Genomic DNA, 24762 nt, shown 5'->3' with positions numbered 1-24762 from the left:
AGACTCAGCTGAGTTTCCCCTGTTGCCCTTGCTGGGAACACCCAGCAGTTCAGGCATCTGGCTGGAGTCACTTACCCAGTGAGGTCAGGGCAAACCCCCTGAGAACCTTGTCATTGGCCTCCAAGGTGTAAAATGTTGCAAGCAAGGCCCAGTAAAAGCTCATCACATGGGATACCTGTAGAGACCAATGCAAATGGTCAGGGAGATGGTCAGGACCCTTCCCTGATCTGTCACTCCCCAGTGCTAACCTGCTATAACCCACTCCCCTCCTAAATGTCTTACTACTCCTGCCCAGAGTTGAGACTAGAACCCAGGAGTCCTAATGCTGCCCTCCTCATACTATAGACATCCCTCAGTATTCAACTGTATGAGGGGTATAGGAATAACCAGCCTGGATTGGACCTAAGGTCTGACAGTGGCCAGAGCCTGTAGATCCCTGTCCAGTAGAGATGGGTTATCTCCACTTCAGAGATGAGGTGACTTGCCTGAGGTCACAGTCTGTGGCAGAGATTCAAGTAGAAAGCAGGTGTCCAAAGTACCTGGCTAGTGCCTTAACCTGTAGGTCAAGCTGCAAGACACAAGGAGCAAGGGAACCTCCCTTACCAGTAGTACTGTGGTGCCATGAAAGCTCATGAGATTGAACTTCTGGGTCACAGTGAAGTGGTAGAGGTCTCCTCCGAAGATACCCATGTGAACCAGCAGCAGCAGGAGGGAGGCACTGGTGAAGATTACTTTGCTGGGGAAAGTGATGGTGACAAAGGAGTCCTTCCAGCTCATACCTCCCCATCCCATGTTAGGTGTAAGGAGCAGCTGCTTGGTAACTCTGATGCTGACCATGGTGCTGGGAGGGGGTATTTAGCTCCAGGAGGCAGTCTGCAGGCTGTTTGTAGTGATGGCGTGACCTCACTGCAGGCTAGGAGTGGTTCAGAATCCATGTATCAGGGTGCTGAGGTCATAAAGAACTGGGAGTTCTAGAAAGGTTTGCAGAACACCCATAGGGACTAGGAGAACGGATTGCAGAAGATTGAATGAGTGGACACTGGAAGAGGGGAAAAGAGGATACAGGATGGGGAATCATTATAAACTCTTACCCCCAATTTGAGATATCACACTGATAAACAAATTAATTGTCCCCATGCATGATAGAGTATAGATGGATGGATGAGCATGTATGGGAATATTAGATAGCGATGGGATGGATGGATAGATTAGATGGTATGTGAGGGCATGGATGGGTAGATAGATGGATTGGATGCATTAGATTAGATGGGTATGGAAAGGGATGGATGGATAGATTAGATGATGAGTGTGCATGGGGATAGTTAGATCTGTGGATGGACGCACAGATTAACTAGACTAACAAATTGAAATAATAGGATGGCATCATAAACCCATTTGAAGGTGTCATGTGGCAAAATAAGGACTAGGAGATGTCATAAATCACACCTGTGTGCTGACATCATAAAATGGTCTGGGAAATGCTGGGCAGATGGCTGATTAATTCATGTGCGTATGGAACTGGCTGATGTCAGACGGTGACATCGCAGCACGCCAGGGCGCGGCCACAGGCTCAGGGAACCACGCGGCGCCTACGATGTCACTGGCTCATGACAAGACATCATCCAGTTGCAAACGCCACCTTCAGAACGGCGCCTTGTCGTGGTTACCGTTGCGCTGCCCCAGCCGCCAGAGGCTTATTGCCGAGACAGCGGCCGTCGTCTGTGAAAGCAGCAGAACGCTACCGATTCCGGAAGTGACCTCACGGCCATCGGGGATGAGTGCTCTCAACAGAACGTTACTGATCCCGGCGGTGACATCACCGCCATGGAGGGTGAAAGCTCTCAACAAACTTTACTGATCCCGGAAATGACCTCACCATCGGGAGCGGGGGGGTGGGGTGGGGGATGTTCTCAACAGAACGTCACTGATCCCGGAAGTGACCTCAGCGTCTTTTTTCCCTCATCCAAACAAACCTGTGCGGCTCTGGGCCGGGGGAGATGTCAGCTCCCCAGGGGGGTCCCCTGCCGGGCCCGGCCGAGCCCGGCTCGGAGGCGCCGGGCGGGAAGCGGCGGCCGCACGGGATGCTGAAGCTCTACTACGGGCTGCCGGACCCGGCGGGGGAGGCTCGGGGCGGCCTGGCCCCAGGCGGGGATCCCGGGGGACCGACTGACATCAATGGGGCGCACTTCGACCCGGAAGTGTTCCTCACTAAGGTGCTCCCTGATGCTGGATGTGCTCAGACCCAGGGGTCCCTATGGGACCCCGCGTACCAAGGCGCTCCCCCCAGTATGCCTCAATGAGCCCCCCACACACACTGACCCCTCTGCCGGACTTGCCCCCCCCCGCCCCCGGATCGCCGAACCCTGCCCGCGGAGCCTCCCCTCCCATACTGATTCTCCAGGGTTCGCCCCTCAAGTCCCCGGTCTGCCCCTGCTAGGGACCCAGGCTCCTGGGGGTAGCTCCCCCGGCGGGACTCCACACGCCCACACTTCACTCCCAGGGACCCTGTCACTGCAGCCACTGCACCTGGGGATTCTCCCAAAAAGGGGTTGACTTTATAGCCTGTCTCTCAGGGAAACCAGCCTATCAAACCCCTTTCAGTACTGCAACCCCTGCCAGTTTCTATTGCCTCCCTTGGGGAGCCCTCCTCCCTCCCATGCACCTCCATCCCCCAATATGCGGGGGGGTCTGTGGGTCATGAATATGGGGTACCAGCAGAGTAGGGGAGTTCAGGCCTGAGATTGATGGGGCTGCAGGTCAGGCTTGAGGTGCACCAGCAGAGCTGGGGAGAGCACATAGTCTAGGCCTGAGATTGTAGAGGGCTGCAGATCAGTATTGAGGGGAATTGGCAAAATTGTAGGGCGAAGCTCAGGGTTGGGATAATAGGGAAACAGGTGGGGATTGAAGGGGACTGGCAGAGCTGGCATCCCTGGCCATGCCCCTCACTCACTGTTACTCTCCCTAGCTGCGGAAGGAGTGCTCACTAGCCCAGCTTATGGACTGTGAGACTGACATGGTAAAGCAGATCCGCGCCCTGGACAGCGACATGCAGACCCTGGTCTATGAGAACTACAACAAGTTCATCTCAGCCACAGGTACCATGCAGGGCTGCCCAGATCCCAGTCCTCCAGATGTGGGGGATGAGTGGGCCTGTGTCCTTAACATTGCAGCTGAATCTTTGGGCCTGGCTGATTTCATTCTTCTATTCCCCAGACACAATCCGCAAGATGAAGAATGACTTCAAGAAGATGGAGGACGAGATGGATTGCCTGGCTGCCAACATGGCTGTCATCACGGAGTTCAGTGCCTGCATCAGCAGCACTCTCCAGGACCAGCACGAGCAGATCACCAAGCTCTCGGGTACTGGCCACAAGCTGTCCTCTGAGCCAGCTGGAAAGATCCAAGGGTCTGATCTGGGGTGGTAGGGATATGGGGCTGAATAGGCTCATGGGTTTGATCCAGGGCAGTAGGGATGGCATGGGGAGGCATGATGAGCTCATCGGTTGTATCTGACACAGTAAATCCTATGTGAGGTTCAAGAGCAGAGAGGATTCTGGGAGAGGGTGGCAGGTGTGCTGTCCTCTGCCTTGTCTGGGCCAAGACACCAAGTCTCTTCTCAGGAGGCAGGGACTCAGGAGTGGATCTAGGGCTTCCAAGGCTAGAAACGAGGCATGGAGGGAAACCTGGGAGGGAGAGCCCTGTAGCTGCACTGTTCATTCCCCTGCTTGGCCAGTGCTGTGGCTGCTCATCTCCACAGCTCGGGAGGGCAGTGTTATCTGGTCTCCCTGATCTAGGGCCAAGATGGCAGCTGATGGAGGGGGAAGAGCAGCTCAGGAAACCACCCAGTGACCAGAAGAATCAGGATAGAACAGGGGTTGTGGGAGGGTCCATGAAGAGCTCCGGGCCACATTCTGCCTGAGCAGCTGGAGAAGGGCATACGGAGGAGGTGCGTGTTAGGGGATGCTGGCACTGTCTCTAACAGGGTCTCTCTGGATCCCAGGGGTCCACACGCTCCTGCGCAAGCTGCAGTTCCTCTTTGAGCTGCCTGCCCGCCTCACCAAGTGTGTGGAGCTGGAGGCCTATGGACAGGCAGTGCGCTACTACAGCAAAGCCCGCTCTATCCTGCACCAGTACCAGCACATGCCCTCCTTCCAGGGCATCCAGGATGACTGCCAGAAGATCATGGCCAGCCTGGCACAGAAGCTGCGGGAGAAATTCAGGTACAGGCCCTTGGATCTGATCCAGTGTTGGGGGAGCAGACACAGAACGAAGTGGGACAGCTGCATTGGTCTGACCCAGAGAGGGAGGGATACCAGGGTAGATGGGTGCAATGGTCTGATCCAAAGGGTGATAGGTTATCTATTAACTTAATCACCCAACTTCCCCCATTCATTTCAGTCAGGCTGTTAACTCTGAAACTTAACGGCAACACAAATAGTGTCCGCATGGTGGAAATCAGCAACACTGAGGTCTATCATCAGGTTTCAGAATTATCACCTCGATTGGGACAGTTGGATTGGATTCCAGGTCCAGAAGCTGCATGCTCTTGTTAATTCCAATAGCCGTCCCTTAAACCCTGCTGCAGATGCATTGGGAGCGGGGGGGTCCATGTGTCAGCTCCCCTGGCATCTCCAGTGTCCTCTCCTTTCCTTGGTAGGGACGGGGGCTCTGGGGCAAAGGACCTGGCTGAGTGTGTGGAACTGCTGCTGCAGCTGGATGAACCCGCAGAGGAGCTGTGTGACGAGTTCCTTTCACATGCCTGCTGCCGGTTGGAGGCTGAGCTGGAGGCCCTAGAAGCAGAGCTGGGGCAGCCAGGTGGTGCCCCTATCACTGACATCCTGGAGTTCATCGACCGTGGCTGCAACATCTTTGTCAGCAACATGTGCCTGGTGATCGCCTCCTACCAGGAGCTCTTTGTCAGCCGAGAAGGGGTGCAGAGCATCACCCGCATGGCGCAGGACAAGCTGGTGGCCTTCGTCAACTCCCTCATGGAGACATACTTCTCCCTGGTGGAGCGGCGCATCCAGTTGGAGAAAGGGGTCGGGGACAACTCACTGCTGGTGCGGGCCCTGGATCGCTTCCATCGGCGCCTACAAGCCCTGGCCAAGCTGCTGCCAGCCTCCAACGTGGCAGCAGAGGGCACAGAGATTGTGGTGCGGGCCGCCAAGGAGCGCATCCGCCAGTACCTGCTGGCCCTGCAGAGCTTCTACCAGGACTGTCTGACAGATGTGCGCCAGTCACTAGCTGCCCCACGCCTGGCAGGCAAGGAGAGCCCCAACCTGGCTGAGCTTCTGGGCACCATCTCGGCCTCTGTCCTTAACCAGATCAAGTCAGTGCTTACCTACGTTCACCTTTTCACAGCGAAGGACATCACCTTCTCCAACAAGCCCTATTTTAAGGTGACACTGCCTGGCGGGGGAGGAGGGGACTGTGAACCATGGGAGTTAGAGGTTGAGGGTCAGGGGTATTCAGTTTCTTCTCCAACAGTTCTGGTGCCCCTCAGCAATCCCTAGCTCTTCTAGCCCTTTTCATCAGGACATCTTCAAAGCTCTGTATAAGGGCAGTCGCTATCATCAGCTCAATTTGTAGAGATGAGGAAACTCAAAAGGATGGTCCAGTGGTTCAGGCACTAGCCTAGGACTTGGGAGACAAGTTCAATTTCCTGCTCTGCCACAGGCTTTCTCTGTGATCTTGGGCAAGTCACTTAGCCACTCTGTGCCTCGGTTTCCCCATTTATATAAGGGGGATAATAGCTCTGGCCTGCTGCATAGGGGTATTGTGAGGATAGATACGTTGAAGATTGTAAGGCACTCAGATGCCATGGGATATGTATGGATATGGCCCCAAAGATACACACTGGTACAGGGAGGGAAGTGAGTTGCTGAAGGTCACCCAGCAGGCCAGGGGCAGAGCTGGGAATAGAACCCTGGTCTGTTGAGTCCCAGTGCTCTATCCTCTAAACCACATGGCCATAAACACCTAATCCTTGGCTATGGGCCTTTCAGGGAGTCAGAATAACGCAGTGGTCCCCAAAAGAGTCGCGCCCTTACCCCTGTCTTTGGGGCCGGGAGTGGAGGCTGCAGCTGGGGTGCGGCAGTGATGTGGACAGGGATAAGGGGGCTGAGGTTGGGGCCACAACTGGGGGTGGGTCTGGGGCCAGGAGCGGGGCCAGGGACAGAGCCGTTGCCAAGGCTGGGGGCAGGGGTGGAGCCATAGGGGGCTGTGGTGGGGACTGGCAACCGAGCCTGCAGTCAGGTGCGGCTCTGCTCCCAGCCCCACCCCACCCCCAGGCTGGGGATAGGGCCAGGCACAGGGCTGGGAGCCGGGGATGCGGCTGGGATGGGACCAGAGCTGCGGGCAGGGAGGGGCTGGGTGGTGCTCCCTCACCAACCCTGGGGCTGGCCCAGTCTCTGCTGCCCCCTGTCCCTGAAGGTTCCTCCATGCCCCTCTGGTGGGGGCGCGCCTCCCAGTTTGGGGACCTCTGGAATAATGTATTCCATGCAGATACTATTCTGTATCAGTCTGCAGGGGTTTCCTGGCTGCTGCTGGGACCTCCCTGACTTCATAACTGGCTTCAGAGTGGCTTTCTGAATGTCCCATCCCTCACAAGGACTTTGTACAATTGAAACTACACCATACATGTGCCTTTTTATGTTGATACACAATTCAGCTGTGTGTTTTGTCTCCTGAACTAAAGAGCCATGTGGGCCTTTCATAGATTCTAAAACCAGAAGGGACCATTATGATCACGCAGTGCTCTCCTACGCACACAGGCTGTAGAATTTTCCCCAGATGCTGGATTAAAGCATGAAAGAGATCTAGTTTAGAAAGAAATCTAGTTTTGCTTTAGGTTTCAGAGTAGCAGCCGTGTTAGTCTGTATCCGAAAAAAAAACAGGAGTACTTGTGGCACCTTAGAGACTAACAAATTTATTTGCACATGAGCTTTCGTGGGCTACAGCCCACTTCATCGGATGCATAGAATGGAACATATAATAAGAAGATATATGTATACACACACACACACACATACAGAGAAGGTGGAATTTGCCATACAAACTGTAAGAGGCTAATTAATTAAGATGTGCTATTATCAGTAGACTCCAGGTGTTGGCCAGCCCACGGCTCCCCTGGTGAGCTGTTCCAGTGTTTACCCACCCTCCCTGCTAGGAAATTGCTTTATATCAAGATTACATTTGTCTAACTTCAACTTCCAACCATTGGATCTTGCTATGCCTTCATCTGGTGTACTGAAAAGCCCCGTCTATCAGATAGATTTTCAAACTGGCCCGTGGGCAGAGAAGAGTTCCTAGGCTGATGAGGAGAAAGGAGAGCTGATTTTAGGAGACTGAAAGAGCTGGACTTGTTTAGACTGGTCAGATGAAGGCCAGGAGGGGATCTGACTGCTTTCTGTACATACAGCAGAGGGGCAAACCCTAGGGAGGGAGAACAGCTATTGGCGCTAAAGGACAGTGTTGGCACAAGAACAAATGGGGATAAAGTGCCAGGAATCGGTTGAGGCTGGAATTGAGAAGGTTTCTACCCATCAGAGGAGGAAGGGTCTGGAACAGCCTCCCAGCAGGTGGAGTGGGGGGAAAACAGCCCAACTAATTTTACAAGGGAGTTTGTGGCCAGGACGATATGGCCTGGTTGCTTGTGATAGCGGGGGTTGGACTCAGTAACCTAGGAGGTCCTGTCGAGTCTTATGTCCCTGTAACTTTTCCCTATATCTTTCCCCCTTATCCCAACCCATGGCTCCTCCCACTATGACATTTCTGCTGGTGCCCTTTGATCCCCACCCACAACCCCACCAGGTCTGTCATCTGGGTGTATTCCATGGGCAGTCTTCATCTGGGGGAGCAGACATGGAGTGGGGAGATGGTGTCAGAATTGCTGCCTGGCTCCAGGAGGAGCCACTCTACTGGGCAGCAAGAGGAAGTGCTGAACCCCTCCCCCCATTTCATCCCCCAGGGTGAGTTCTGCAGTCAGGGTGTCCGCGAGGGCCTGATCGTCGGCTTCATCAAGTCCATCTGCCAGACGGCACGGCAGTTCTGTGAGAGCACGGGGGACAAGGGTGGCTCTACTCCCCCGGCCCTGCTGCTCCTGCTCTCCCGCCTCTGCCTGGACTATGAGACCTCCACCATCAGCTACATTCTCACCCTGACGGATGAGCAGTTCCTAGTGCAGGTGGGTAGGTGCCAGCCCCTGGGACGCAGGAACAAGGAGGAAATACGTCTCCGCCCCCAGGATCCAGGCCCTCAGTATGGGGGGGAGGGGTGTCCCTGTCTGTCTGGCTCTGGGGATTCTCCACCTGGGACCCCATGTTCAGTTCAAAGCCCCTCAATCCCCAGGGCCTCCTTTCCCATCAAGGGCTAGTAGGATGGACCTAGACAGGGTGGGGGAGGCAGTCTCCCCGAAGAGGAGCATGCTAGGAAGTGGCCCCAGAGTGTGTGACTAAGCCAGATTTCCAGGGGATGATCCCCGGGGCTGGGATCCTCAGGGCTGAGGAATCGTCTGCCCAGGGGAAGGGATGGGATATATGTATTCAGACTGGATGGCAGTGGGAGATCTAGTGTGTGGGCATGCACCCCCCTGGCTCTGCTGCATGCCACAGGGTTTCCTGTCAGTTCCCAGCTGATCTGACCACCCCACTCCTTCAGTGGGTTTGAGATTCCATCCCCACCTGCAGGCAGTGGGGACATGGGGAGCATCAGGGATGGGGGCAGCTTGGGGGGAAGCGATGTATGGATGGCACTGGGCAGGGTAGGATGGGGGCAGCCCATGCCATCTTGAGTGCCCCTGCCCCACACAGAACTGGTGGGGAGTTGGGGGGAATGAAGCCTATGTCATCCCTAGCAGCACCCCTGCCCACACAGAGCCAGAGGAGCAGTGGGGTGAGGTGGGATGGAGAGGCTGAGCGACCCTGACCCACATGGAGCTGGTGGTGCTGGGTGGCACGTGTGTAGAAGGGTGGGGCAGCCTGTCCTTCCTGGAGCTAGTGGGTGCTGGGGAAAATGCCCGGTCCGGCACCACTGACCCGCTGTTCTCTCTCCCTAGGATCACTCCCCCATCACCCCAGTTACCAGCCTGTGTGCGGAGGCCCGCGAGGCAGCCCAGAGGCTGCTCAATCACTACGTGAAGGTGCAGGGGCTGATCATCTCGCAGATGCTGCGCAAGAGCGTGGAGACACGCGACTGGGTCAACACCATTGAGCCGCGCAACGTGCGGGCCGTCATGAAGAGGGTGGTGGAGGACACCACCTCCATCGACGTGCAGGTCAGTGGGGGAAAGGAGGATCCAGGGCTTCCTGTACCCCCAGGGACCCCGCACTCACCCAGGCTTCTTGCCTACCCGCTTGCAGGTGGGGCTCCTGTACGAGGAGGGCGTCCGCAAGGCCCAGAGCAGCGACTCCAGCAAGAGGACTTTCTCCGTGTACAGCAGCTCCCGGCAGCAGAGCCGCTACGCACCCAGCTACACGCCCAGGTCAGGGGGCTGCGGCAGGGTGTGGAGTGGGTCAGGATTGAGGGGCATTGGCGGGGGGAGTGCAGGGCTGGGAAAGCAGGAAGCTGTGGGTCAGGATTGAGGGGCACCGGCAGGGCTGGGAAAGCAGGAAGCTGTGGGTCAGGATTGAGGGGCACCGGCAGGGCTGGGATAGCAGGAAGCTGTGGGTCAGGATTGAGGGGCACCGGCAGGGCTGGGATAGCAGGAGGCTGCTGGTCAGGATTAAGGGGCACCGGCAGGGCTGGGATATTAGGGGGCTGCAGGTCAGAACTGAGGGGCACTGGCAGAGCTGCAGTGAGGTGTCTACCCTCCTAGCTACATGTTGGGGTGAGTGGCCTGCACGAAGGCAGGTCGGCTGTTCCTACCTGCACCCCAGAGGAGAGGGCTGTGACCCAGTGTTTTACTCCCAGACGCAGCCTCAGGTGAGGAGTCCTGCCCAGATCCAATCCCCTGCTGTGCAGTGGGGTTCCTGGCTCCTGGTGAGTGTGTAACCCCTTGTCTCTGCCTCACCTCCCCCCCCTTCCCATGCAGTGCCCCCCTGGACACTAACCTCCTGAGTAACATTCAGAAGCTGTTCTCTGAGCGCATCGACATCTTCAGCCCCGTGGAGTTCAACAAGGTGAGCAGAGCTGCCACCCTGGGGGAGAGCCACAGATCAGAACCCCCTAAACTCAGCCAGTACTCTAGCTCCCCCTCAGTGCAGGGACACAGCTCCCAACACTCACTCCATCTGATCATAGTGGTCTCTTCTGGCCTTAGGATCTATTAATCTTCAAGGGACCCCCCACAGTGCATTAAAGGAGGAACAGAGCTCCCCACACACCTCCCCCATCCTCTGGGGACCCTTCCCTCTAGAGCTGTCACACACCTACTCCATGTTCACTCACACTTCCCTGTTCCCTAGCTGCCACTGATCCCCTTGCTCCTCCGGCTCGGTGTGCAGCCCAGACCTGGCCTCATTCCTCCACAAGAGACTTCAGCCACATAGGGAGTCCTGGAGGTGATTCTTCCCCTCTGTGTCCTCCAGGCCCATAAGGGACAGTGCTTGAATGACCCCCCCCACCCACTCCCCAGGTCTCCGTCCTGACTGGCATAATCAAGATCAGCCTGAAGACCTTCCTGGAATGCGTGCGGCTGCGGACCTTTGGGCGCTATGGCCTGCAGCAGATCCAGGTGGACTGCTACTATCTACAGCTTTACCTGTGGCGCTTTGTCTGCGATGAGAACCTGGTGCACTTCCTGCTAGATGAAATCGTGGGCAGCACAGCCCACCGCTGCCTGGACCCTGTGCCCATGGAGCAGAGTGTCATTGAGGTCATCTGTGAGAGGGGCTGATATGAGGCGAGTCAGCCCAGCCTCAAGGCAGATGCTGGCTTGCTCCTATGCGGGGAGTGGACACGTGTCCCCCTCAGACTCATCCATTCTACCAGATCTTTCCCATACCAGATGGTTATGAAGAGTGCCTGAGAGCATGGCAGAGAATGGCCTGTGAACATACCGGGGGGAGGGGGAATGCCATGTGCATATTCTCACTACTGCTAGCCTGGATCTTATTGGACAGGGAGGGGAATGTGCTGAATAAAACATACCATGATCTGATCATGTCTCTGCTGCTCATTACAAGCTCTGGGTTTAGCTCCCCTCCACTGGCCTCAATCTCAGAGACCCCCTGTCATGTATGGCTTCCTTGGTGCCTTGTTACTTGCAGGGTCTGAATCTCCCTTCCCATCTAGCAATAGCCTCCTCCTCTGTCCTTCCTGGATGTGGGTGCAAGAGCTTTTGCCTTTGCAAGCTGCCATGTGCTACAGCCTCTCTGCATTTCTCCATATCATCCCTTCTCCCCCTCCTGTTGTTTCACTTTGTGCGGTTTATAGAATCATAGCAACGTAGGACTGGAAGGGACCACAAGAGCTCATCTGGTCCATCCCCCTGCACTGAGTAGGAACCAAGTATACCTTGACTATCCGTGCCAGGTGTCTGTCTAACATGTTATCAAAAACCCCAATAAGGGGATTCTGCCTGCTCCCTGTGTAACCTGTTCTAGTCCTTGCTTATTGTTGGGGTTAGAAAGTTTTTTCTAATATCTAACTTGAATCTCCCTGGCTGCAATCTAATCCATTTACTTTTCTTCCTACTCTATGTGGACGTGGAGAACAACTAATCTTTAGAACAACCTTTTGCGTGTAAGTGTGGTGCCCAAAACAACACATGGCTCCAGTTGAGTTCTCACCTCAAGTAGAGCAAGTACAATTACATCCTGTGTCTTACATATGACGCTCCTGTTACTAAATCCCAGAATGATGTTTGCTGTTTTGCAACAGCATCACAGCCTTGAATCATATTCAACTTGAGATCCACTATGTCGCCCTCCAGTTCCTTTTCTGCAGTACTTCTGCCTCGCCAGTTATTCCCTGTTTTGTATTTGTGTGTTTGATTTTTCCTTCCCCAGTGTAGCGTTTTGCACTTGGTTTTTATTGACTTTCATCGTATTGATTTCAGACCAATTCATCCAAGGTCATTTTGAATTCTAATCCTGTCCTCCAGAGTGCTAGCAACCCTCTTCAGCTTTGTGTCATCTGGATATTTTATAAGCATACTTTCTACTGCATCATCCAAGTCATGAATGGAAATATTAAATAGTACCAGACTCAGGATAGACCCGTGCAGAACCGCACTAGATACGTCCTCCCAGTTTACAGCAAACCGTTGATAACTACCCTTTGAGAACAGCGTTTCAACCAGTTATGCACCCATCTTATAGTAATTTCACTTAGTAATTTCATATTTTCCTAGTTTGCTTATGAGAATGTCATGTGGGACTATGTCAGAAGTTTTACTCAAGTCCAGATATATCAAATCTACTGCTTCCCCTCTATCCCTTAGGCTAGTTATCCTGTCAAAGAAGGAAATTAGGTTGGTTTGGCATGATTTGTTCTTGACAAATCCACGTTGGCTTTTCCTTATAACTTTATTATCCTCTAGGGGCTTACAAACTGATTGTCTAATAATTTGTGCCTGTATCTTTTTCTGGGTATCAAAGTTAGTCAGACTGGGTCTATAATGCCCCAAGTCCTCCATTTTCCCCCTTTTGGAAGATAGGTGTTATCCCCAGTTGTCTGGGACCTCACCCATTCTCCCTGAGTTCTTGAAGGTAAACGCGACTGGTTTGCAGATTGCTTCGGCATGTTCCTTAACTACCCTATGGTGCATTTAAGAAGGCCCTGCTGACTTGAATAATCTAACTTAGCTACATATTCTTTAACCTGTTCTTTCCCTATTCTGGAATGTGTTCTTCCTCCCTCTTTTCAATAGTAACTGTTATTAAGTATCTGGTCCCAACTAACCTTTTTAGTGAAGACTGAAGCAAAAAAGGCATTAAACACACTTCAGCCTTCCCTGTGCCAGCCGTTATTTGCTCTCCTTCTCCATTAAGTAATGGCCCTGCACTTTCCTTTGTCTTTCTCTTACTTCTGTTTTTGTAGAAATGGAGATGCTGACCACAGTATGGTTGCTATGTATGAGGGGAAATGCCTGCAGCGACCCTGCCCTGAAACCACAGGATTTTCCCATCTTCATTCTTCAGGGTGGGAATGGTGGAGTGTCACTCTGGTTTTGTAATAGCACAGTGCATGCACAGAATTTAAATCCAGTTTTCATCCAGGTCAGAGGTAATTGCCTGGGGCAGATTCTACCAATAAATGGGATTGGCTTGTCATATCCTTCAGAAAGATACAAAGGGGTGGTCTACATTGGGAACTTATAGCTGTATAACTACACGGAGAGATGCAGCTATGCTGACCTAATCTCCGGTGTAGATGGCGCTAGGTCGATGGAAGAATTCTTCCGTTGTCCTCGCTACTGCCTCTTGGGAAGTGAATTAACTACATGGATGGGAGAACCCTCCTGTCGGTGCAGGTACTCTCTACACTGAAGTGCTATAGTGGTGCGGCCGTAGCTGTAATGGTTTAAGGGTAGACATACTCTAAGCCTCACTTGCACCTGCCTCTTGGGTGGGGCATGGCAGCTGTTTATACAAAGACCATTCACCCAGTGCCAAGGATATGGCTGTACCGCAAATTAAGGTGTGAATAGTGTGCGAAAGCATACCGATGCTAGCTTTAGTCTAGAGTGTGCAGGTAACGACACCAGGGCAGATGTGGCATCATGGACTTCAACATGGGCTAGCCGCTCAGATAAGTAGCCATGGTCCCTGGCAGGCATCTACTGGGATTGCTAGTCCATGCTGATACCTGTGCCACCACATCTTCATTGCTGTTGTTACCCATGCTAACTATATGGAATCTAGAGGCGTATGTCTACCCTTGCTACACTTACACCTTAATTAGTGGTGTACATATACCCTTAGATTCAGCTGCCTCTGGGGTCGGGCACCACAGCTATTTATACAAAGACTGCTCACCACTTGCTGAAATTTACCTGCTTCTGGTGTAGAGAGTAGCAAGCATTAACACTGTGCCAAAGCATCCGTTTAGGACAGGGAGTTAAAGGGGAGGGACAACCCCCACCCCGATCTAACTGGGACTATCAGGGGCCACTGATGACAGAACTGACCTAGGCTGGCATTTGGGTAGTGAGGTGCATTTAATGCTTCTGCGCTTGGGAAAAATGTCTTTAATCTGCATGAGGGGTTAGAACCGCAGCATTGTGTGTCTGCCAAAAAACTACAGCAGAGCAGCGGCAGCCACGCCACCCAGCAGGGTATCCTACCCCACAGCACCCCAGTAGTATCAGCACTCCTGCTGAGGGGAGCGTGCCCCTACCCTGCTCCATGCAGCACAGCACCCCTTAATGCCACACTGGTGCCGGCACTGCCTCTGAGGGGATAGTGCCCCCCTACTGAGCCCCCACCCCACTCCCTGTACCACAGCACCCCGTCGCAACACGTGGGGGCATCTGCACTGACTCCAAGGAGAGGGTGTTCACTGCAACCTACACCACTCCCTGCAACACCTTTACCCGGTCTCCCATCTAAATCCTGGCCAGACAACTCTGGGGGGTAACCAGCTCACAGCAGTCTAGCAGTTGGTTCTTTCTTTTACTATCCACTCCAATGGCAGCAAGAGCTTCTTGTCTAGAAGGGGCCTTTTCATGGCTCCGTGGTGCTTCCTGCATCCCAGACACCGGTCCCCTATGCAGTCAGAACACCCCTGGTTTCATAACTTGGACCGATCCTGTTTGCTTCAGAGGACGGCACGTGCCCCATGACCTGGCACTAGCTCAGGCTGTGATGAAAGGGCCACAGTTGGGTAACACTCCCGAGCACCCTGTAGTTACCCGGGGTCCTGGGACACTCTGTGCGCAGAGAGTTTAACTCCTTGTGCTCTGCAGCGCTGCTCAGGGAGGCAGGGAGATTCCAGGGTTGGGCAAGTGAACATGCTCTGACAATGAGGTAAAGCACAACCTGGGAAAATACCAGTTCAAGGAGACAGAGAGTTTGGTTCTCCCTGGCCAGGCTCTCTCCTGGCACAACTGAAATGTCAAGTGTCATCACAGAGCAGTCCCAGCTGCGGGTCTTGTCTCCTTTTCCTCCCTCCTAACATAGTGCCAAAACGTGGTCCTGGCTAGGCCCCCGGTTACCATTCCAGTGTTGGAGCAGCATTTACCACTGGCATTGCAGTAGCACCTACAGAGCCCAGATGAGATCAGGGCTACATTGGGCCGGGCACTGCACAGTCCTTCACTGAGACGGGGGCCTATTGGTAGCCGTCGCTGCACAGACCTGACTGAAATCAGAGCTCCATTGTATGGAGTGCTGCACAAACCCTGATGAAGACTAGGGCCTGCATTGTGCCAGGTGTTTCACAGACCCTGACTGAGAGTGGGGCCCCCATTGTGCTGGGGGCTGCCTATGCTTGATCGAGATTGGGGCCCCATTGTGCCAGGTGCTGCACACACACACAGATTGCCCCAGGACAATCTGAATAGACAAGGCAGAGGAACAACTATTCTTCCCATTTCACAGATGGGAAACTGAGGCCCAGAGAGGTTCAGTGATCTGCCCATGTGCACACAGGGAGGATGTGTCCAAGCCAGCAACAACCCAGGGATTCTCCAGCCTCACTCTTCAGGCTTGGAGCTGGTCACCAGTGGGAATGAAGAAGGACTCTGCCTCGGGCCAGGATTGCACAAGGTTTTGGTCTGAAGCATCCTGAGGTCACGAAAGTCCCAGTCCAAATGGCCAGCCTTTCTCACATTTACTGGTATAAGTAGGAGACTGGGAGTCAGAACTCCTGGGTTCTGTTCCAGCTCTGGGTGGGGACTGATGTCGAGTGGTTAGAGCAGCAGGGCTGAGAGTAAGGCTGCAGCCCATTAACTCAAGAAGATATAAGGCCACGCACACCAGCTTGCTAGGGTGACCCGCGACCGTTCACAGCAAAGGCCCGAGGAAGCAGTAACTGCAGGAGGGGGCCCGGAGGGGAATTTCCCCCAACTTCCTATTTCGCAAGTTCCTGAACACCCGCTGAGTAAACAGCAACCGAGGTGGGGGCTGGAGCTTCCTGGGAGCTGCTGTCCTCTTCCATGGTGGGGGCTTAAATAAAGCTGGAGCAGACGGGTGGATGGCAAAGGGCATAGGCGGTGAACGCGGCTGCTGTGCAGTATCTCCAGCACGAATCCTCGCTCCCTCAGGGTGAGTAGAGGGTCTGGTAGGGATGGGGGAGATGCTGGGTGGGAGGGGAAGCTCTGCACAAGGATAGAGCAGGGTGCCTGCAGTGCAAGCTTCCCGGTCAGCATGCCTAGGTGCTGCCTTCTGAGTATGGCTGCTAGAGGGGAGCTCTGACCCTGTGGTCCTCTGCTGAGATGAAGGGCCAGTTATGGTCACCTGTTCCCTGGGAGCTGAGCTGAGACTGGTCACGCTCATTTTTCATATGCTACTGGGCAGTCGTTGGTCACTGCCAGCAGTCACTGCCCTGGAGAGGGAATCCAGTGGGCTCCCCATTCCCTCAACCGCACAGTGCCCTGTACCTGATCCCTGAGATAGCCAGGATATGAGGACATTGATGGGAGGGAAAGGCATGCTCAGCTACCCTTGAGAGCCTCCTGGCTTTACTTGTGCCTGTACCTTACAGCTGTAGTGCACAACAGAAATGGGTATTTCTAGAATAAAATTGCTAGAAGTCTAAATAATGAAATGGGTGAACTGGAGTGCCTCGTATTAAATGAGGATATTGATATAATAGGCATCACAGAAACTTGGTGGAATGAGGATAATTAATGGGATACAGTAATACCAGGGTACAAAATATATCAGAAGGACAGAACAGGTCGTGCTGGTGGGGGAGTGGCACTATATGTGAAAGAAAACATAGAATCAAATGAAGTAAAAATCGTAAATGAATCAAACTGTACCATAGAATCTCTATGGATAGAAATTCCATGCTCTAATAATAAGAATATAGCTGTAGGGATATCTTACCGACCACCTGACCAGGAAGGTGATAATGACTGTGAAATGCTCCGGGAGATTAGAGAGGCTATTAAAATAAAAAACTCAATAATAATAGTGGGGGATTTCAATTATCCCCATATTGACTGGGTACATGTCACCTCAGGATGGGATGCAGAGATCAAGTTTCTTGACACCTTAAATGACTGCTTCTTGGAGCACCTAGTCCTGGAAACCACCAGAGGAGGCAATTCTTGATTTAATCCTAAATGGAGCACAGGATCTGGTCCAAGAGGTGAATATAGCTGGACAGCTTGGTAATAGTGACCATAATATAATTAAATCTAATATCCCTGTGGAAGGAAAAACACCACAGAGGCCCAACACTGTAGCATTTAATTTCAGAAAGGGGCCCTACACAAAAATGAGGAGGTTAGTTAAACAGAAATTAAAGGGGACAGGGCCAAAAGTGAAGTCCCTGCAAGCTGCGTGGAAACTTTTTAAAGACACCATAATAGAGGCTCAACTTAAATGTATACCACAAATTAAAAAACCTAGTAAGAGAACCAAAAAAGAGCCGCCGTGGCTGAACAACAAAGAAAAAGAAGCAGCGAGAAGCAAAAAGACAGCCTTTAAAAAATTGAAGTTAAATCCTAGTGAGGAGAATAGACAGGAGCAGAAGCACTGGCAAATAAAGTGTAAAAATACAATTAGAAAGGCCAAAAAAGAATTTGAGGAACAGCAAGCCAAAGACTCAACAAGTAATAGCAATTTTTTTTTAAGTACACCAGAAGCGGGAAGCCGGCTAAACCACCAGTGGGGCCGCTGAACGATCGAGGTGCTAACAGAGCACTCAAGGACGGTAAGACCATTGCAGAGAAACTAAATGAATTCTTTGCATTGGTCTTCATGGCTGAGGATGTGAGGGAGATTCCCAAGCCTGAGCCATTCTTTTTAGGAGACAGATCTAAGGAACTGTCCCAGATTGAGGTATCATTAGAGGGGGGTTTGGAAAAAAAAATTGATAAAGTAAACAGCAATAAGTCATCAGGACCAGCTGGTATTCACCCAAGAGTTCGGGAGGAACTCAAATGTGAAATTGCAGAACTACTAACTGTAGCCTGTAACCTATCATTTAAATCAGCTTCTGTACCAGATAACTGGGAAGGGGAAATATACCTCACCAATCTACTAGAATTCTTTGAGGGGGTCAACAAGCATGTGGACCAAGGGGATCCAGTGGATATAGTGTACTTAGATTTTCAGAAAGCCTTTGACAAGGTCCCTCACCAAAGGCTCTTATGCAAAGTAAGCTGCCGCGGGAGAAGAGGGAAGGTGCTCTCATGGATTGGTAACTGGTTAAAAGATAGGAAACAAAGGGTAGGTATAAATGGTCAGTTTTCAGAATGGAGAGAGGTAAATAGTAGTGTCCTACAGGGGTCTGTTCTGGGACCAGTCCTATTCGACATATTCATAAATGATCTGGAAAAAGGGGTAAACAGTGAGGTGGCAATATTTGCATATGATACAAAATTACTAAAGATAGTTAAGACCCAGGCAGACTGCGAAGAGCTACAAAAGGATCTCTCAAAACTGGGTGACTTAGGCAACAAAATGGCAGATGAAATTTCATGTTGAGAAATGCAAAGTAATGCACATTGGAAAGCATAATCCCAACTATATATATATATATAATGATGGGGTCTAAATTACCTGTTACAACTCAAGAAAGAGATCTTAGAGTCATTGTGGAGAGTTCTCTGAAAACATCCACTCAATGTGCAGCAGCTGTCAAAAAAGCGAACAGAATGCTGGGAATCATTAAGAAAGGGAGAGATAATAGGACAGAAAATATCATGTTGCCGCAATATAAATGCATGGTTTGGGCCCACATCTTGAATACTGTGTGCAGATGTGGTCGCCCCATCTCAAAAACAGGTATATAGGAATTCGAAAAGGTTCAGAAAAGGGCAAAAAAAATGATCAGGAGTATGGAACGGCTTCTGTATGAGGAGAGATTAATAAGACTGGGACTTTTCAGCTTGGAAAAGAGATGGCTAAAGGGAGATATGATTGAGGTCTATAAAATCATGACTGGTGTAGAGAAAGTATATAAGGAAGTATTGTTTACTACTTCTCATAACACAAGAACTAGGGGTCATCAAATGAAATTAATAGGCAGCAGGTTTAAAACAAATAAAAGGAAGTAATTCTTCACACAACGCACAGTCAACCTGTGGAACTCCTTGCCAGAGGATGTTATGAAGGCCAAGACCATAACAGTGTTCAAAAAAGAACTAGATAAATTCAAGGAGGATAGATCCATCAATGGCTATTGGACAGTATGGGCAGGGATGGTATCCCTAGCCTCTGTTTGCCAGAAGCTGGGAATGAGCGACAGGGGATGGATCACTTGATGATTATCTGTTCTGTTCATTCCCTCTGGGGACCTGGCACTGGTCACTGTCGGAAGACAGGACACTAGGCTAGCTGGACCTTTGGCTGACCCAGTAGGGCCGTTCTTATATTCTTATGTTCTTAAATTGGGAAAGAAAGAGAAGTTACCTGCTTGTGACCCCCAGATTGACATCTCTTGCCCTGCAATCTGCTCAGGGCAGTCCCCTTTTAGATATCTTGCTATCTCTGTATAACACCAGTTCTCTGCGGGCGTTGTTAGTAGTAGGAATCACACCTGGAATCTCAAGCAGGAACCTCTATGCCTGGGCTAAGAGACAGCTTTATTATGCCTGTAGCAGCCTCATCAACCGCTATATATCTCCCAGCCATCACTGGCAGGTGCTAGCGTGCCGCACAGAATGGGTGTGGGTTGTATCTGCACTTAGCACCACTAGCAGGCACAGTATAAATGTCCCATTACAAGAGTGGGTGCTGTGGAGTAACATCGTTCTCACTCTTTGACAGATTCCACCATGCTCAGACACCTTTGTCTCCTAGCGCTCTGGCTCCTGGGCTCTAGTGCTGCCCTGGCTGACGTTCGGAGCTGTCATGCCTCCAGGGTCCAGGCTTCAGTGGTCTCCAGCTGCCAAGCTCAATATCATGAGACGCTGCCGGAAATTGACCCATCCACCCAGATCCTTCTGCTGAATTTCAACCTCCTCTCCAACATCTCGGCCTCCTCCTTCCCCAGGCTGGAGAGGCTCAGGAAGCTATCTCTGGGATGTCAGCTAGGGGGATCACTCTCCATTGGAGAGAAGGCCTTTCAGAAGGTGGCCAATATCACATTCCTGGACCTCGGGGGCAACAGGAAGCTGAGCCTCCAACCCACGGCCTTGGCTGGCTTGCAGCAGCTCGAGGTGCTCCTGCTGGATGCCAATGGCCTTGACGAGACTGTGCTGGAGAGTGGCTACTTCCAAGATTTAGTGTCCCTCAAAAGACTGGATCTCACAGGGAACCAGATAAAGAGGCTGAGACCCGATTCCTCTTTCCAAGGCTTGAAGCTGCTGGCTTTCCTCCAGCTCCGGCTGAACAGGATCAAGACAATCTGCGGGGAGGATCTGACTCACCTCGGGGGACGACACCTGTCTCTTCTAGATCTCTCGTCCAACCTTCTGTCCTATAGGAACCCTTGGTACAACCACTCCTGCCCCAGTCCCTTCCGCAACATCACAGTGGAAACTCTAGATGTCTCCTCCAACCCATGGGATGTGGGTAGTGCTGAATGGTTCTTTAAGGTCATGGCGGGTGCCCAGATATGGCATCTGAAGTTACAGCACTCGGGGGCCATTGGGAGGGGGTTTGGGTTCAATAACCTGCAGGGCCTCTCTGCCAGCACCTTCTCAGGGCTCAGCCAGAGCAGGGTCCTCTCTTTCGACATGTCTCACGGCTTCCTCTCCAAGCTGGGGCCTTTGGTCTTCTCGGGTCTCCCTGAGCTGCGCGCGCTGCGCCTGGCATCCAATCAGATCCACGAGATCTCTGGGGAGGCCTTTGCTGGATTGCAGCACCTCTGGACCCTGGACCTCTCCCACAATCTGCTGGGGGAGCTGAACACGAAGACTCTCCAGAGCCTAAGCTCTTCCCCACTGCTGCACCTCAACCTCAAGTCCAACCACATTGGGGCCATCCAGCACAATGCCCTGGAGGGACTGAGGACCCTGCGGACGCTGAATCTGCAGGACAACGCCCTCTCACGCATGCTGTCAGGGCAGCTCCCTGCCCTGGAGCGCCTGCTGCTGGGCCAGAACAGGATCAAGGACACCTGGGGAATTGGGAAGCTTTCCACAAACCTGACCTTCCTTGACTTGTCTTCCAACCGCATGCAAGACCTGAGGGGACTCTGGAATGAGCTGAGGGGCATCCCTGCCTTGCAGTTCCTAAACCTTTCACACAACCTGATCTCAAGGTGCTCTGAGCGCCAGGACAGAGCCATGCCCAAGCGCAGTCAGCTCAGGGTTCTGGATCTTTCCCAGAACTCCCTGAATATCATCTGGAATGCAGGGGGCTGTGTGGATGTCTTCCACCATCTAGACAGGCTGACAGCCTTGAATCTCAGCAGAAACAACCTCCAGACCTTGCCTGAGGGCCTCTTCCAGGGGCTGGTGTCTCTCCAGGCTCTGGACCTGTCTGGGAACCTCATGGCCATGCTTTCTGATGGGTTGTTCCAGGATCTGCGCTCCCTGCAGGTGCTAGGGCTGCAGAGTAACCCCTTGGTGACCCTGTCACCATCTGTTCTTCAGCCACTCCAGGCACTGGCATTCCTGAATCTTCAGGAGGTCTCTCTGCTTTGCCACTGCAGCTTGCAGGACCTGGAGACTTGGCTGCACTCCACCAACGTGACCCTGAGTGCTGGGAAGGAAGGGGTCACCTGTCTTGTACCCACCCCTCCCTTCCCAGGAATGCCCCTCCTTTTCTTCACCCAAAGCAGCTGTGTCCAGTAGTACAGCCCATGCTGTGCCCAGCTTTCCCCAGCATAGGATCCCACCTGTGTGGCTTTAAAAGCTGTTCCATATGCTGTGCGCTTGGCACTGAACTGTGATACTTATGCGATCACAGGCTGCGATGCCCAGGCACCTGCAGCTGTGAACCGGTTTCCCAAAGGCATAAGCACAGCCTGGACTAGGAGTCAAGGGATCTTGGTTCGACTCCTAGTTCTGGGAGTAGAGTCTAGTAGTTAGAGCAAGGGGAAGGAAGTAGGGTCTAGTGGTTAGAAGGATGGGGCTGGGGTGGGGGGTCAGTTGTATTCCTGGTTCTGGGGATGGGGGTCTCATGGATCAGAATAGGGGGGCTCAGAGTCATGACTCCTGAGTTCTGTTTCCATTCTGTGGGGTCTAGTGGGTTGGAGCAGAGGGCTGGGAGTCAGGCTCCCTGGTTTCCAGCTCCAGGAGGAGAGAGGTCTAGTAGTTAAAGCAGGGGTGTTGGAAGTCAGGAGTCCTTGGTTCTATTCACAGTCCTGCCCCTGGCTATACAACCCTGTACAACAATTCTCCTTTGCCCATCTTACAGTAGAGGCATTGGGAGATTTCATAAATCTCTGGGGTGTTATAAAGTGCTCGGTGTCATCACCTTTATTCTTCTAATGCCTGTAGAATGGGTTGAAATCCCTTATAGCTCCTGGCATGGCAGAAACTATGCTTTCTCAACCCTGGAGGATTATGGGTACACTATGGGCATTAGGCAGGGTCTGTTTAGCACAGAGGCAGGTTAAATCACTAGCTACACTCCAGTCACTGGGGTCTTGTCTTTCTTAGGGAACAAGGTGTGATTTTAACACGTTAGCCCATATCTGTTAACTAACCCTGTTGACATGTTGAAATCATAGTGCAGACCAGGTGAGCTGCAGTTTTAACACGTTAGCTTGTCAAGGCAAACCCATATTAAACCTACAATCACTTTGTCTATACTAGGATTTTAACATGTGTTTAAAAACACACCTTTTATCCTTACTTAGACCAAGGGATGCGCTCACCCAAGGGGAGTGCTGGTATTATTCATTATTCTTATATTGTGTTAACGTAGTGCCTAGGGATCCTAGTCAGGACCCCTTGGTGCTGTACAAATACAGAACAAAAAGTCCCTGCCCCTACTTCAAAAATGACCCACAAGGCAGTGCGCTGGACAGTGACACAGGGGCACCGGTACACCTACTCACAGTGCAGTGTCCCGTTTGCTTTCACAGCCTCTCACAGTGAGGCTGCGTGGTACTGGCAAAGGCCATGCTGGTTACACTGGAACAGCAGCAGCTGTATGCTGGCAAAAATACTATTGGTAAAACTTTCAAGGGTGGATGTGGCCTTAGATTGCAAGCCCTTTGGGGCAGGGACCGTCTTTTCGTTCTGCACATGTACAGCACCTAACACAATGGGCTCCTTTTCCATGACTGGGACTCTAGATGTCATCACAATAGACAACATAATTAATAACAATGTATGTAGACATGGTTGGGGCTTGCATATGGGAGCTGGGATTTTGTATGAGTGCTATTTCCTAAATGGTCTCTCTGAAATAGCAGTGTTGATTTTTTGTTGATACCTTTGCCAATAAAACCTCAAATTCTTAAATGCAATTTTAAAAAAACACAATAGTCTGGATTCATAGAGCCCTGGAATGTGCCAGGGCTGCAGGGAGAGCTACAAAGACATGGGAGTACAAGGGTTTAAGAAAGGAGAGGAAAATCAAGTAGGGGGAAAGCCAGCAGGACACAGAGTTTGTCTGTGCAGGAGACCAAGCTTCCTCAGCAGCCAGTCCAAAAATGTGGAACAAAATCCTCTGGGAAACAAGGACCATCCCAACCCTCCTTGACTTCTACTCCTAGTGACAGGCTCACTTCTCCAACCAGCCTTCTCTGACATAAACACAGAACAGTGTGGACAAAGACACAATCCTACCTAAACAAACCACTGCATGCAGGATTCTCCCCCTGGGGAGAGGATAAGAGAAAGAATGACCCCCATGGGGCAGATGTTAGTCATATTACATAATGCAAAGATACTGCAGTGATGAGAGTGGGATAAGAGCCTGTATAGAACAGAAAACTTTATCTCACTGCTAAGAATAGGTTCCTGCTATTCAGCTCTGAATTTCTCTCTTGTCAAATTCAGCCACTTGCTCCCAGCCACACCCCTTGAATGCCCCTCAACAAGCCCCTCATTTGTCTCAGCCTTTGTCCCTTTCCATGCCTCTCAGTCAGTTCTGACCCAAGCTTAGACATATTTAGCAATTTTTATTCTTAACTCATGAGTCAGTCCCTCCAGCCATTTTTGGCTGTTCTTCTCTTAGAATATCTTCCGATCTGACATCATTCTCTCTGACAGAAAGGGGACACAGAAGTGAACAGAGTTCCTAGAGCCACACAGAAGGGCTGTCTCTGCCTTGCTTCAGGCCTATTTGGTCCCCATGTATGTGATGAATCCCCAAAGGAAATCCATCTAGTAAACCAGAAGTCCTCCCCCTCCTCAGAGGGGAAGGACAAAAAAATCCAACATGGGAATCAACTAATTCTGGGGGGCAACAAATGAAAAAGACAAGAATGGGAGTGAGGGTTGTATGTTTACAAGCAGAGTTCCAGAGGGGGACACTGCGCAGAGGACCCCGAACAGCGGCCATTACTTCTCAAAAGAGTCCAGGGAGCTAATGGGCACTGCCCAGAGACATGAATGTGCAAGTGCACAAATTGGAGCCCCACAGTCATGTTTGCAAGGAACCCCCCTGTCCTACCCCTTCTTCCTTGGTAGATACATGGCCAACTCCCAGAGGAGGTTGATGAAGAGGTCCTGTGACTTCACGTGACCACGGATGGGGAGAGCGTAAATAAAAAGGTCTGGAAAAAAGTGAAGCCAGAACCTCAGCAAGAGGTTCTGGAGCATGCAGGAAAATGGCTGCAACCTGGTGCACAGTAAATATG

At 51.9% G+C, this 24762-nt stretch overlaps 3 protein-coding genes across 3 annotated transcripts in view; 2 read left to right on the top strand and 1 right to left on the bottom strand.

Annotated features, from left to right (window-relative positions):
* LOC125639332 (sororin) overlaps positions 1-1039 on the bottom strand; it is a 33335-nt gene extending 32296 nt beyond the window's left edge. Inside the window, exons 1-2 of the mRNA XM_048856126.2 lie at positions 604-1039; positions 76-175 (exon numbers count right to left, since the gene is read on the bottom strand). Coding sequence (XP_048712083.2) covers positions 76-175; positions 604-837 — 334 coding nt within the window. The 5' untranslated portion in view covers positions 838-1039. The remainder of the gene's footprint in view (positions 1-75; positions 176-603) is intronic.
* Positions 1040-1944: 905 nt separating this feature from the next.
* Positions 1945-11098, top strand: VPS51 (VPS51 subunit of GARP complex). Its single transcript, XM_048856113.2, has 10 exons — positions 1945-2213; positions 2966-3095; positions 3214-3360; positions 4001-4220; positions 4658-5399; positions 7970-8185; positions 9056-9274; positions 9360-9481; positions 10031-10118; positions 10574-11098. The coding sequence occupies exons 1-10, from the start codon at positions 1998-2000 to the stop codon at positions 10832-10834; spliced, it is 2361 nt and encodes a 786-aa protein (XP_048712070.1). The 5' UTR covers positions 1945-1997; the 3' UTR covers positions 10835-11098.
* A 4892-nt stretch (positions 11099-15990) lies between these two features.
* Positions 15991-22115, top strand: LOC125639787 (toll-like receptor 5). Its single transcript, XM_048857489.2, has 2 exons — positions 15991-16148; positions 19827-22115. Exon 2 carries the CDS (start codon positions 19835-19837, stop codon positions 21797-21799), a length of 1965 nt encoding a protein of 654 aa, XP_048713446.1. The 5' UTR covers positions 15991-16148; positions 19827-19834; the 3' UTR covers positions 21800-22115.
* The last annotated feature ends 2647 nt before the right edge of the window (positions 22116-24762 follow it).

This window comes from Caretta caretta, chromosome 7 (assembly GCF_965140235.1).
Source record: "Caretta caretta isolate rCarCar2 chromosome 7, rCarCar1.hap1, whole genome shotgun sequence".
Classification (NCBI taxonomy): domain Eukaryota; kingdom Metazoa; phylum Chordata; order Testudines; family Cheloniidae; genus Caretta; species Caretta caretta.
The sequence above is the reverse complement of the archived record's forward strand: the minus strand, read 5'-3'. Positions and strand labels throughout refer to the sequence as shown.

Bases quoted from the DNA above. Each gene is read 5' to 3' on its own strand.
- VPS51 (XM_048856113.2), top strand. From the start codon at position 1,998: ATGTCAGCTCCCCAGGGGGGTCCCCTGCCGGGCCCGGCCGAGCCCGGC. The intron at 2,214-2,965 runs GTGCTCCCTGAT...TACTCTCCCTAG, and splicing joins CGGAAGTGTTCCTCACTAAG to CTGCGGAAGGAGTGCTCACT. The intron at 9,275-9,359 runs GTCAGTGGGGGA...ACCCGCTTGCAG, and splicing joins CCACCTCCATCGACGTGCAG to GTGGGGCTCCTGTACGAGGA.
- LOC125639787 (XM_048857489.2), top strand. From the start codon at position 19,835: ATGCTCAGACACCTTTGTCTCCTAGCGCTCTGGCTCCTGGGCTCTAGT.